The sequence below is a fragment of the Budorcas taxicolor genome, chromosome 9 (assembly GCF_023091745.1).
Source record: "Budorcas taxicolor isolate Tak-1 chromosome 9, Takin1.1, whole genome shotgun sequence".
Taxonomy (NCBI): domain Eukaryota; kingdom Metazoa; phylum Chordata; class Mammalia; order Artiodactyla; family Bovidae; genus Budorcas; species Budorcas taxicolor.
The window spans coordinates 30,678,233-30,692,520 of NC_068918.1; the positions used below are offsets into that span (position 1 = coordinate 30,678,233).

The window sequence follows — 14,288 nt, forward strand, 5'->3', positions numbered from 1 at the left end:
CAGTGGTTGTCACCATTTCATGTAGTTATGCAATCATTTTCAGTCTCTGATCACAGAACATTTTTATCACTCTAAAAAAGAAACCCCATACCCATTTGTAGTCCCTTCTCTCTTTTCCCTCCTCTCAGCCTCTGGCAACTTCTAATCTGTTTTCTCTTTTGTTAGGTTTACCTATATTGGGCATTTCATATAAATGGAATCATATAACCTTTGTTTCTGTATTCTTTTCACTAAGCATAAGGTTTTTAAGGTATATATGTTTTCATGTTGAGGTATATATCAGTGCTTCATTTCTTTTTACTACTGAACAATGTTGTATCATATGGATATAAACCATATTTCATTTCTGTGTGCTTCAGTTGATGGATATTTGAGTTGTTTCCACTGTTTTGTCTATTGTGAGTAATGCAGCTATGATTATTCATGTATAGGTGTTCATGTGGACACATGTTTTCACTTCTTTGGGGTGTATACCTACGAATGGAATTACTGGGTCTCCTGGTAACTCTGTGTTTAACATTTTAATAAACTGCCAAACTTTTTTTCCCCCAGAGCAGCTGCACCATTGTACAGTTTGACCAGCAGTATATGAGGGCTCCAATTTTTTCACATATTGTCAACACTTGTTATTATCTGTCTTTGATTTTAGCAAACCTAGTGCATATGATGTGATATCTCAGTGATGGTCTTCAGGAAGTAATGCTATTAATCACTTGTAAAGCTCTCCTGTGTTTTTCAATTACAGGTTTTGTTTGGTTATCCTGTGAGCTAAATAAATCTCAAATGAGGGATAAGGTGTTCACATGTTTCACTTAGCATTAATTCATATATTTATTATATATTTATTATAATAATTTGTGATTATATTTCATCTAGTGCTCCTCAGCCTTACTTAAGCAGTAAGAGCTTGAGCAGCTTGTTAACATGCAAATTCCTGAGCCTTGCCTCAGAAATTCTAATTCAATAGATGTGAGATGGTGTCTTAAGAATTTTCTTCTTAATAAGAACACAAAATCATTCTAGTACAGGTGGTCCAAGGGTCGCACTTTGATGGAAGAACTATATCAATACATAAATCTCTGTACCAGCTGCATTCTTTCAGCATGTGCCAGCATATATAATTCTTAATGTTTTATATATAATTGATCTGAATTATTTAGAAAATTTAAGTTATTTGTTGGTGATGCTTTACTTGTTTTGTAGTGGACAGTAGTCCTGATGAGGCTCTGGTACATCTTCTTGCTGGTTTGGAAAATGACGGATATCACAGGGGAAGAAATAGGATGCCATCACCATGTCGTCCCTTTGGAAACAGTAAAAATCCTCAAAATAGCGATGATGAAGAAAATGAACCACAGATTGAAAAAGAAGAAATGGAGCTTAGTTTGGTAATGTCTCAGAGATGGGACAGCAATATTGAAGAACATTGTGCCAAAAAGAGGTAACTTTTTAGTTATTTCAGTTCCTTTAATTAATAACTTTCTGTCATTATCAGTGTTCTTTAATCAGAAATTCTTACTGTTATTCATAATAAAAAGCACCTTATAAACTAAATTGACTTAAATCTCTTTTAAATAGTGCCTTGTTTCTAACGTGGAATAAACTTCATATTCCAAGTGAAATGAAATTTTGGTACATTTAAAAAGATTAAACCTAACTTTTCCCCCATTATTACTGAGGTATAAGACATACATCACTGTATGAGTTTTTGATGTACAGCATAAAGATTTTATTTATGTATATAGTGAAATGATTACCACAGTAGTTTTAGTTATCTCGTAGATACGATAAAAAGAAATAGGGGATATGCGTATGGAATGCAGAAGGATGTCACTGATGAACCTATTTGTAAGGAAGCAGTGGAGATGCAGACATAGAGAATGGACTTACGGATACAGTGGAGGAAGGAGAGAGTGGGAGGAATTGAGAGAATAACGTGGAAGTCTATACATTGCCATATGTAAAATAGATAGCAAGTGGGAATTTGCTCTGTGACACAGGGAGCTCAACCCAGTGCTCTGTGACAACCTAGAGGGGTGGGCTGAGATAGGAGATGGGAGGGGGTTCAGAAGTGAGGGGACATTTGTAGACCTGTGGGTGATTCATGTTGATGGATGGCAGAGGCCAACACAATATTGTAAAGCAATTATCCTCTAATACAAAGGAAACGAAACAAAAAATGGGGGATTATTTCCTTGTAATTTGAACTGTTATGATTTACCCTCTTAACTTTCATATATGTCATACAGTAATGGTAACTATAGTCACTGTGTTGTACATTATATTACCTAGTCTTATTTATCTTATAACTAGAAGTTTGTGTCTTTTGACCACCTTGCTTAAATTCATGCTCTCCCCGTACACCTAACTTAGAAATCATCTGTTTATATACATAATATGTGTGTCCTAAATGGGACAAAATAGAAGTGCCTCCTTATCTCAGAAACTGAAAAAAGAGAGCCCACTTTCTGATATTTTGTGGTTAGTTGTATGGAGATGCAACGAATTTCTTTATATTAATTTTGTACCCAGCAACTTTACCACATTCGTTGATGAGCTCTAGTAGGTTTTGGTGGTGTCTCTAGGATTTTCTGTATGTAGCATCACATCATCTGCATACACTGAGTTTTAATTCTTTTGCAATTTGAATTCTTTTTATTTTTCTTCTCTGATTGTTGTGGCTGAGACTTCCAAAACTGTGTTGAATAAAAGTGTCAAGAGTGGGCATCCTTGTCTTGTTCCTGATCTTAGAGGAAATACTTTCAGCTTTTCATCATTGAGTATGGTATTAGGTGTGGGTTTGTCATGAATGGCTTATACTACATTGAGGTATGTTCCCTCTGGACTACAACAAACTCTGGAAAATTCAGAAAGAGATGGGAATACCAGACCATCTGACCTGCCTCTTGAGAACTCTGTATGCAGGTCAGGAAGCAACAGTTAGAACTGGACATGGAACAACAGACTGGTTCCAAATAGGAAAAGGAGTACATCAAGGCTGTATATTGTCACCCTGCTTATTTAACTTCTATGCAGAGTACATCATGAGAAATGCTGGGCTGGAAGAAACACAAGCTGGAATCAAGATTGCCAGGAGAAATATCAATAACCTCAGATATGCAGATGACACCACCCTTATGGCAGAAAGTGAAGAGGAGCTAAAAAGCCTCTTGATGAAAGTGAAAGAGGAGAGTGAAGAAGTTGGCTTAAAGCTCAACATTCAGAAAACGAAGATCATGGCATCTGGTCCTATCACTTCATGGCAAACAGATGGGAAAACAGTGACAGGCTATTTTTTCAGGCTCCAAAATCACTGCAGATGATGATTGCAGCCGTGAAATTAAAAGACGCTTACTCGGAAGAAAAGTTATGATGAACCTAGACAGCGTATTAAAAAGCAGAGACATTACTTTGCCAACAAAGGTCTGTCTAGTCAAAGCTGTGCTTTTTCCAGAAATCATGTATGGATATGAGAGTTGGACTGTGAAGAAAGCTGAGTGCCGAAGAATTGATGCTTTTGAACTGTGGTGTTGGAGAAGACTCTTGAGAGTCCCTTGGACTGCAAGGAGATCCAACCAGTCCATCCTAAAGGAAGTCAGTCCTGAATATTCATTGGAAGGACTGATGCTGAAACTGAAACTCCAGTACTTTAGCCACCTGATGCGAAGAACTGACTCATTTGAAAAGACCCTGATGCTGGGAAAGATTGAAGGCGGGAGAAGGGAATGACAGAGGATGAGATGGTTGGATGGCATCACCAACTCAATGGACATAAGTTTGAGTAAACTCGGGGAGCTGGTGATGGACAGGGAGGCCCGGCATGCTGCAGTCTATGAGGTGGCAAAGAGTTGGACATGACTGAGTGACTGAACTGATGATGTTCCCTCTATGCCCATTTTCTAGAGTTTCTATCATAAATGGATATTAAATTTTATAAAAGCTTTTATCAAAAGCTTTTCCTGCATCTGTTGATATGATCAAATAGTCTTTATTCTTCAATTTGTTAATGTGGTGTATCACATTGACTTGCGAATACTGAAAAATCCTTGCATTCCTGGGGTAAATCCTACTTGAACGTGGTGTATGGTATTCGATGTATTGCTGCTGTCAGTTTGTATTTTATTGAGGATTTTTGAATCTATTTTTATTAGTAATACTAGCCTGTAATTTTCCTTTTATGTGGTATCCTTGTTCAGTTTTTGTATCATGATCCTGGTGGTCTCGTAGAATGAGTTTGAGATGATGGCTATTAGCTAAAACTATTGTGGTAATCATTTCACAATGTATGTAAGTCAAACCTTTATGCTGTGTATCAAAAATTCATAGTCGTTTGTGTCAATTATATCTCAATAATGAAAAAAATAAAGTTAGGTTTAATCTCTTTAAATGTTCCAAAATTTTAAATATGACCCCAATCTCATATTTAACTTGCCTTTCTGTACATCTCTATCTGTTCTTAAACTTACCTAGTTTAGACAGTTTTATTATTTATCTAGAAAGCAAACCACTTTTTTAACTGGTTGGCTTGCTTCTAGTTCTGCTCCCCTGTAATAGGAGTGATAATTTTGATCATTAAATGAACACTTCATGGGCATTTACAAAGGGAAGCAGAAAATATGAAGACCCTTTATGAGGTCAACTCATGCTCTACTGTCTTTATATCTTTTCAAAATATGGTTACTTAGGGAAATGCAGTAGTCAGTTGAGTCTTAATTTTAGCCAGATGTTTAACAAAGTCCTGCTTAACATCCTTATAGGTAAGAAGAATCGTAGTAGTGACTGATTAGATGGGTTCATAGGGAACGTGCATGATTTTGCATTCAAAAACCACTTAAATGCTTGCTTTGTGCCAAATGTCATGCTTGATTGAATTGAGATTGTCAGAAACATTGGAAATTGATAATTCATTGGATGACAGAATATAGATTCAAAAATATCTTGAAACTGAAAAGATGATGCCTAATAAGGTGTAGGTTTTTTTGTTCAGTCAGTCAGTTTCACAAATATAGACTAGGTAGACAGTTTCTGTGGGAAAGCCATAAATTGTACTTTATTAAGAGCACAGTAAATCTGTAGTGTATGATTGCCAAAATAGTGAATTTAGTTATTGACTACCAGATGTACCTGAGGTAACATTTATTAGTCTGATAGATTTTGGATTTTATTAGTAAAATAATTAGAGTATTTATTTGATGTATTGAAATCTTGCTGTAATACATTGGGTTGCTTTTATATTTCAGCAAAGTTTGTTAACTATTCGATATTTTTATTTGATTGATCATGTGGCATTAATGAAGCATTTTTCTTATTTCCATGTGTTTTTCTTTTGTCTTTGTTGTTCTTTCTTTGTTTTATTTTGATATTGTCCCTTTGATTCTTACCTTCAATCTATTAGCATTTCTTCTACAGTTTCTTAGACTGTACCTGGTTTAGCTATTTAAATTTTCATGCCCATATTAGGTAGATATGCATTCAGATATGTAACATTCTTGTAAAATCACCATCTTCTTATTCCCAGTAGTGCCAACATGTTTAAAATAATAGGCCTCATTTATCCCATAATGATTTAATGTTCGTGTATTCATTGACTGGATCATTTCTGTGAAAATCACCCTGAGGTTAACCTTGGAAAAATATCTTGAACATTTATAAAAGCATATTAGAGAAAGATTGATAGAAGTATAGTATCTAGAATGGGAGTCGTTTAATTTCTGCTCATATATTGGATATTATATTCTGTCCCAAGTACCATATTTTAAGCATACTGAAAAAGAGAACACTAGAAGGATTTGTGAGCACTGTCACTTGTTTTTTTTTTTTTTTTACTTTATTTTACTTTGCAATACTGTATTGGTTTTGCCATACATTGACATGAATCTACCATGGGTGTATACAAGCCCCCTATCCTGAATCCCCCTCCCACCTCCCACCCCATATCATCTCTCTGGATCATCCCCGTGCACCAGCCCCAAGCATCCTGTATCCTGTATCGAACATAGACTGGCACTTTGTTTCTTACATGATAGTATACATGTTTCAATGCCGTTCTCCCAAATCATCCCACCCTCTCCCTCTCCCTCAGAGTCCAAAAGTCCGTTCTATACATCTGTGTCTCTTTTGCTGTCTTGCATACAGGGTCATCATTACCATCTTTCTAAATGCCGTATATATGTGTCAGTATACTGTATTGGTGTTTTTCTTTCTGGCTTACTTCACTCTGTATAATCGGCTCCAGTTTCATCCGTCTCATTAGAACTGATTCAAATGTATTCTTTTTAATGGCTGAGTAATACTCCATTGTGTATATGTACCACAGCTTTCTTATCCATTCATCTGCTGATGGACATCTAGGTTGTTTCTATGTCCTGGCTATTATAAGCAAGCACTGTCACTTTTAAAGAACAGTGGAAAGAATAGATAATGTTTACTCTAATTAGAAAAGAATTACGAAACGAATGATAAAAATCCCTTCAAATATTTTAAAAGTTATCATGTGGAACATGGCATAGATATGCTACATGTGGCTACACAGGACAAAGGCAGAAATGAAAGATTTTTGTATAATATAGGAAGAAAATTATTAACAGTTGAGCCATTAATAATTGTTATTTGGAAAAGGTTTAATGAGAAAATTATTCTACATATAATGTAAAATTTTCAAGACAAGTGAACGAAAAAGGTGTGGGTAGAAGGTAAGTTTGCCCATCCAGATGGAAGGGAAAATACCAAGCTATGATCTAGTGAAAAATGTAAATTTGTAGGAGGTAGAACTTAAGGAGAGTATCCATCTGGACTTCACAGTCCATCTGCATTCCTCAGTAACTCTGATTTTATAGCTCCTGCTGGGAGTGACTCAATACCTGTACTGTTTCCTAGCCTATCTATCTGACCCCTTTTATTTTCTCTTTCAGCCCTTACCTGAATACCCCCTTGCCTGTCTTTTTGTTTTTTCCAATCATAATGTAATAATTGTATATCTATGGAGACTTCTTAGAATATCCCAAGATGCCACCTTTTAGAAATTACTCACCTAAGCTGTTATATGTGTATATTTAATGATAAGATAAAGGGGACAATATAAGGAAGAATATAACTAGCTATAGTAATCCAGGATATTGTGGAGCTATGAATACAGGAATGATGGTGTCTTCTAGCTTACATGAAAGGGATTGTAAAGTCTATTTACAGTAACTTTTGATGGGGCATGATAGCAAAGCAAAGTAAATCTGCTTTTCTTTTTAAAGTTTTAATTTTCAGATCTGCTTTGTTCAGTTTTACTATTATAGTGTCAAATTAGGCAAATTATTTGAGTCTGAGATGTTTTTTTCTAATGCTCATACTCACTGATGAATCTTAATATTCCCTAGATCACTGTGCAGAAATACCCATAGAAGCTCAACAGAAGAAGAAGATTCATCTTCAGAAGAAGAAATGGAATGGAGTAATAACAGTTTGCTTCTAGCCAATCTTTCTATACCTCAGTTAGATGGAACTGCTGATGAAAATAGTGGTAAGTAAACTAATCTGCTGTGAGCATTTTGTTATTTAGGGGCTGGAAATATATTTGATTTTGAAAAATATAATCACACACTCTACACAGTTGGCTAAGTGAGACTATGACAATACTGTTAGATTTTGTCCTTCTCAAAGATGTTTTCTTTTGAGAGAATGTAGATAAAGTATGTCTTTTCTCATTTCTAAGAGGATAGCTTTTATCAATCATTGATTAGGGCTTTATAAACTTCAATCAGTTTATTGTAACATTTAAGCGTAGAAAACTAAGAAATATGCTTAGCTTATTTAAAGTGATAATGCAAAAAAAGAGTGATAATGCAAAGGTGTGTTATTTTATGGAAACTTACCAAGGCAATGAGATTTTCCCCCTTATTCTCTCAAAAAGCATGAATATTGATACCATCTGTTTTTAATCAAAGGCATGTGTTTAAAATAATGACTAATAGTCAAATGTAACTATCTCTCGATTATTCAGATTGAGATATCATCCTAATGATAAAAACAGCCTTTCTGTTGAGTTAACTATTTTAAACATACAAATATAATTTCATATAATTTCTTTCATGGTGATAGCATCATGATATAGGAAAATATTTTAAAAATTAGAAGAGTTGAAGTTAAGCAAATTCTTTTTTCCCTCATTTCAGACAATCCACTGAACAATGAAAATTCTAGAACCCACTCTTCTGTGATTGCAACAAGCAAGCTATCAGTAAAACCTTCCATCTTTCACAAAGATGCTGCTACATTAGAACCCCCATCTTCTGCTAAGATTACCTTTCAGTGTAAACACACAAGTGCCCTTTCTTCCCATGTTTTGAACAAGGAAGATTTAATTGAAGACCTTTCACAGCCAAGCAAACTAGAGAAAAGTCTAGATCATTCAGTCACTTCTTTTACAAATGAAAGCACTTACTCTGTGAAATATCCTGGATCTTTAAGCAGTTCTGTCCATTCAGAAAACTCTCATAAAGAGAGTGGTAAGAAAGATGTCCTCCCAGTATCTTCCTGTGAAAGTAGTACTTTTGATTATGAAGACAATATTCCACCTGTTACAAGACAAATACCAAGTAGAAAGTATACAAACATTAGAAAAATTGATAAGGATGCCCCTTTTCTACATATGAGCCGTCACACTAATGAAAGTACATTGGGCAAAACTTCTTTCACCTTTTCTGACTTAAATCATTCAAAGAGTAAATTATCCTCTGAAGGAAATGAAAAAGGAAACAGCACAGCTCTCAGTAATTTATTCCCTTCATCATTAAGTGAAAATTGTGAATTGCTGTCTTGCTCAGGGGAAAATAGAACTATGATGCATTCTCTTGATAGCATCGCTGATGAAAGTGGACTAAATAAACTTAAAATTAGATATGAAGAATTTCAAGAACATAAAACAGAAAAACCAAGCCTCAGCCAGCAAGCAGCACATTATATGTTTTTTCCCAGTGTTGTTCTCTCTAATTGTCTCAGTAGGCCCCAAAAGCTCTCTCCTGTCACATATAAACTACAACCTGGTAATAAACAGTCCCGGTTAAAAATGAATAAAAAGAAGCTTGCAGGTCATCAAGAGACTTCTATCAAAACTGCTGAGACTGGATCCTCAAAAGATAATTGTATACAAAATAATCCTTGTAATAGTAATAATTTTGAGAAAGATAATGTATTGGCTAGCGATTTAATTAAGGTCACCCGTGGAACTTTTGAAAATAAAACATCTACAGACAGTTTTGTAGACTGTCACTTTGGAGAAGGAACCTTAGAAACTGAGCAGTCCTTTGGATTGTATGGAAATAAATACACCCTTAGAGCCAAACGCAAGGTAAATTATGAGAATGAAGATAGTGAGTCAAGTTTTGTAACACACAACTCAAAAATTAACCTACCTCATCCCATGGAAATTGGTGAAAGTTTAGATGGAACTCTCAAATCTCGAAAACGCAGAAAAATGTCCAAAAAGTTGCCCCCTGTCATCATAAAGTACATTATTATTAATAGGTTTAGAGGGAGGAAAAATATGCTTGTGAAACTAGGAAAAATAGACTCTAAAGAAAAACAAGTAATATTAACAGAGGAAAAAATGGAACTGTATAAAAAACTTGCACCTTTGAAGGATTTTTGGCCAAAAGTTCCTGACTCCCCTGCAACCAAATATCCCATTTATCCATTAACACCAAAGAAAAGTCACAGAAGAAAATCAAAACATAAGTCTGCTAAGAAAAAAACTGGTAAACAACAAAGGACAAATAGTGAAAATATTAGAAGAACTTTGTCTTTCAGGAAAAAACGGTCACATGCTATTCTTTCTCCTCCCTCACCATCTTATAATGCTGAAACCGAAGACTGTGACTCAAATTATAGTGATGTTATGTCTAAACTAGGTTTTCTTTCTGAGAGAAGCACAAGTCCCATAAACTCTTCTCCACCTCGCTGCTGGTCTCCCACAGATCCAAGAGCTGAAGAAATTATGGCTGCTGCCGATAAAGAAGCAATGCTTTTTAAGGGTCCTAACGTATATAATAATAAGACTGTTAATTCCCGTATAGGAAAAAATAGCCGAGCAAGAATGCAGGTTAAGAAATCAAAAACAAAGCTTGTTAATCCCTCTACAGTTTCTAAGAAAAGGAACAAACGAAATCAGACAAATAAACTAGTGGATGATGGAAAAAAGAAACCAAGAGCAAAACAGAAACAAAAAACAAATGAGAAAAGTACACCAAGAAAGCACGTAACACTGAAGGATGAGAAACTGAAATCTCAAGCTGGCCCTGAAGTTCAGTTTGTGCTGAAACATCAGAATGTGCCCGAGACCTCAGATAATTCTGGAGGCTCCCAACTACTTTTTAAACAGAAAGATGTGTCATTAATGGGCTCTGCTATAGATCATCCTCTTTCTGCTCCTGTCCCCACTGGAATTCATGCACAACAGAATTTATCTGGCTGCTTTTCTTCTTTCCTAGAAAGCAAGAAACCTATAGATATGCAGGCCTTCCCCAGTTCACGAGACGATTTGAATTCTTCTGTTGCTTGTAGTTCTTTAGGACCTGCAATCTCAAAAATTAATGTTCAGCGGTCTCATTGTCAAAATAGTATGTTTACTCTAAAAGAATCAAGCTTGATTCAAAAAAATATATTTGACCTTTCAAACCATTTGTCTCAGGTAGCACAGAATACACAGATGTCTTCTGGTATAATGTCTCCAAAGATAGAAGAGAATGCAAATATACAAAAAAGCTATTTGTCATCTCTTGGAAAGTTAAATGAATATCGTAATTCCCTAGAATCAAAGCCAGACCAGACGTATGCCCCTAATTTTTTGCATTGCAAAGATAGTCAGCAGCAGATTGTGTGCATGGCAGAACGTTCAAAGCACAGTGAAACTTGTTCTCCAGGAAATGCAGCTTCAGAGGAAAGTCAGATGCCTAATAATTGCTTTGTAACTTCTTTGAGAAGCCCAATCAAACAAATAGCTTGGGAGCAAAAACAAAGGGGTTTTATTTTAGACATGTCAAACTTTAAACCTGAAAGGGTAAAGCAGAAGCCATTGTCAGAAGCGGTTTCACAAACCAAAGCACTTTCTCAGTGTAGGAATCGAAATATGTCAACACCTTCAGCCTTCGGTGAAGGACAGTCTGGACTGGCAGTTCTAAAAGAATTGTTGCAAAAAAGACAACAGAAAGCACAAAATGCAAATAGTATACAAGACCCGTTATCTAATAAACAGCAGCCAGACAAAAATATCTCTGTTTCCCTTGAGCATAACAAATCAGTTAAACGAACACGATCAGTAACATCTCCAAGAAAACCTCGAACTCCCAGAAGTACAAAACCTAAAGAAAAAATTCCCAAACTTCTTAAAGTAGACTCTCTAAATTTACAAAACTCTGGCCAGTTGGATAACTCCCTGTCAGATGATAGTCCCATCTTCTTTTCAGATCCAGGTTTTGAAAGTTGTTATTCACTTGAAGATAGCTTGTCCCCTGAACATAATTATAATTTTGATATTAATACAATAGGTCAAACTGGATTTTGTAGTTTTTATTCTGGAAGTCAGTTTGTCCCAGCTGATCAGAATTTGCCTCAGAAGTTTCTAAGTGATGCAGTTCAGGATCTTTTCCCAGGACAAACTGTAGAAAAAACTGAGTTTTTAAGTCATGATAACCAGAAATGTGATGAAGACAAACATCATGCCTCAGACTCAACCGCATGGATTCGATCTGGTACTCTAAGTCCTGAACTATATGAGAAATCAGCCATAGAGAGCAATGAGAATCATCGCAACAATCAGTGGAAAAATACCTTTCATCCTCTAACATCTCGGTCTAATTCAATTATGGAGACTTTCTGTATCCAGCAGTCAGAGAACTGTCTAAATGAAAAATCCAGATTAAATAGGAATTCAATAAGCAAGGAAGTGTTTCTTAGCCTCTCACAGCCGGGCAGTTCAGACTGGATTCAAAGTCATACCAGAAAAGAAATGGGGCCGTCTCTTGATGCAGTCAATACTTCTTTTACTACAATACTGTCCTCCCCTGATGGTGAACTTGTAGATGCAGCCTCTGAAGATTTAGAATTGTATGTTTCAAGAAACACTGATGTGTTGACACCAACTCCGGATAGTTCGCCAAGGTCTACCAGCTCTCCCTCGCAATCTAAAAACGGCAGTTTTACCCCTCGAACTGCTCACATTCTGAAACCACTTATGTCCCCACCAAGTAGGGAAGAAATTATGGCAACTTTGTTGGATCATGACCTTTCAGAAACCATTTACCAAGAACCATTTTGCAGTAATCCTTCTGATGTACCAGAAAAGCCCAGGTAATCAAAATTCTTTTTCCCCTTGGGTCACTCTGAATCATTATAATGTATGTAACAAAATTTGATAACTACTACTTTCTCTGTGATACTGTATTTGTCAGTATATCATTATGAAAACAATTTTGTAGTTATGGACATATTAAAAGAATTCACAAACTGGATGGATGGTTGTACCCAGAGAAATTTATTTAAGTTGATCAGTGTTGGTCTTGGATCTGCTATTTTGCACTGCATCAACATTAAAGGATTAGAGACTGTCTATCACACGATGCCAAGAAGGACATCATAATACTTTTATAGTATCATTTAAGGATGGTATTTTATTTCTAAAGTGGTAAGCTTTCATAATTTTAAGAAGAACTTTTTTAAAAAAAATGTTTGAAAATAAGCATACATATGTTTTAAATACTCTTAGGATATTTCTCTAAATGAAGATTATTTTAGGTTGTTTCTATTACATACACTCTCTTTTCATATTGCCAGCATCTTCATTCATATTGTTACTGTTGTTTGTACATTTATTAGCGGTACAAGATGGACTTTGATTCCCCTCATCTCTTCTTTTAAGAATCTTTTCAGAAAAGTGATAAACAGAGAGACAGATCCGTGCACACACACAGTCAGTAGCAAAAGGTGAAGGTTTATAAATAGACCACAGCCCTGGCCTATTTATAAACTAGTAGTTAAGTAGGTATCCTGTCCTGCCTGCATCACCAAGGTAAAACATACCTGATAAGAGCTAAACTGGGGACAAGGCTTAATCCAGGAAGTTTAAGGGATGGCTTTTGGCCCTGCCTCTGTGTGTTTGATCCTGTTTACCTAATCAGTTGCAGAGAGAGGCAGTTCATTTCAGCCATCCAGTCAGAAGCAGAGCAGAATTGCCAGGACTGCTGAGGCAGACCCTGCTTAATCTAAATGATGGAAAGAGATAGGATGTGCCAGCAAAGGCAAGAGGCCACACTGCATGTATGCACTGACCTTGAGCAGCACTGTGTTCCTTACCCTACTGAGACAGTGAATGCCAAGCTTTTTACCCAGCAGATGAGCAGTAATTTCTACAAGAGTCCATTTAAGAAAGGGGTGAGAAAAAGTGATGAGAAATACAGAGTAGAAGTTCCCTCCTCTAAGGATTTGAAGTGAAAGTTAGAAAATCCCTCACCCTCCTTCACCCCCGCACTGCCTGGCACATAGTTTTGCTGTTCTTTTGTGCCTCGTACCCACATTTGGTTTTTTTTTAACATGAATGGAACTCTTCATTTCACTGTCAGAATATATGAACATTTGTTCCTTAGCCATTAATTTCCATCATTTTGGGGACTTTAACTTTACCAGTAGTGATTATGGTATATTTTTTCATCTGTATTTTCTTCCTTAGCCTTGCACGTCTTCTTAATTCTTAGTTAACTTATCATGTCCTAGTCATTTACTGTTACTATTAATTGTTGTCCAACTTTGGTGCTTGTTCTGCAGCTGAAATAAAAGGATATGATAGTCATTATATTTGAAATTTTTACCCTATACAGAGTTTTCTAATTAAAAACTATGTATTCACTGTAGAAAATTTAGGAAAAGAAGAAATAAAAATGACACCATTTCTCTACTTAGTAACAACCATTATAATATTTTATAAAGTTTTCATTTTTAAGTATAGTTTTTATTGTTTTATTGATGTGTTCTTACTGTAGTCACAATATTATGTTGAAATTGTTTCACTCACCATTATAATGTAGACATTTGCCAAATTTATGATTGTCTTGAAGCGTCATTTTAAATGACTGCATAATATTCTATCACATGCATATTGCTAGACAGAAACGTTGTTCTCTGTTTGGCTACTATAGAGAATTATGTGATACCTTCATCATAAAGCATTTCTTGTATTTTGGCGTCTTTACTTAAAACTCTCAAAATAGGATGACTGAAAAATTTAAGGCTCTTGATACATATTACAGCAT

The 14,288-nt window shown here is 35.6% G+C and overlaps 1 protein-coding gene across 1 annotated transcript in view; it reads left to right on the top strand.

Annotated features, from left to right (window-relative positions):
* The window catches only part of REV3L (REV3 like, DNA directed polymerase zeta catalytic subunit), a 174,805-nt gene that overhangs the window by 91,807 nt on the left and 68,710 nt on the right, over positions 1 to 14,288 (top strand). Inside the window, exons 11-13 of the mRNA XM_052645563.1 lie at positions 1,204 to 1,441; positions 7,368 to 7,510; positions 8,163 to 12,333. Of these exons, the coding sequence (XP_052501523.1) occupies positions 1,204 to 1,441; positions 7,368 to 7,510; positions 8,163 to 12,333 (4,552 nt within the window). The remainder of the gene's footprint in view (positions 1 to 1,203; positions 1,442 to 7,367; positions 7,511 to 8,162; positions 12,334 to 14,288) is intronic.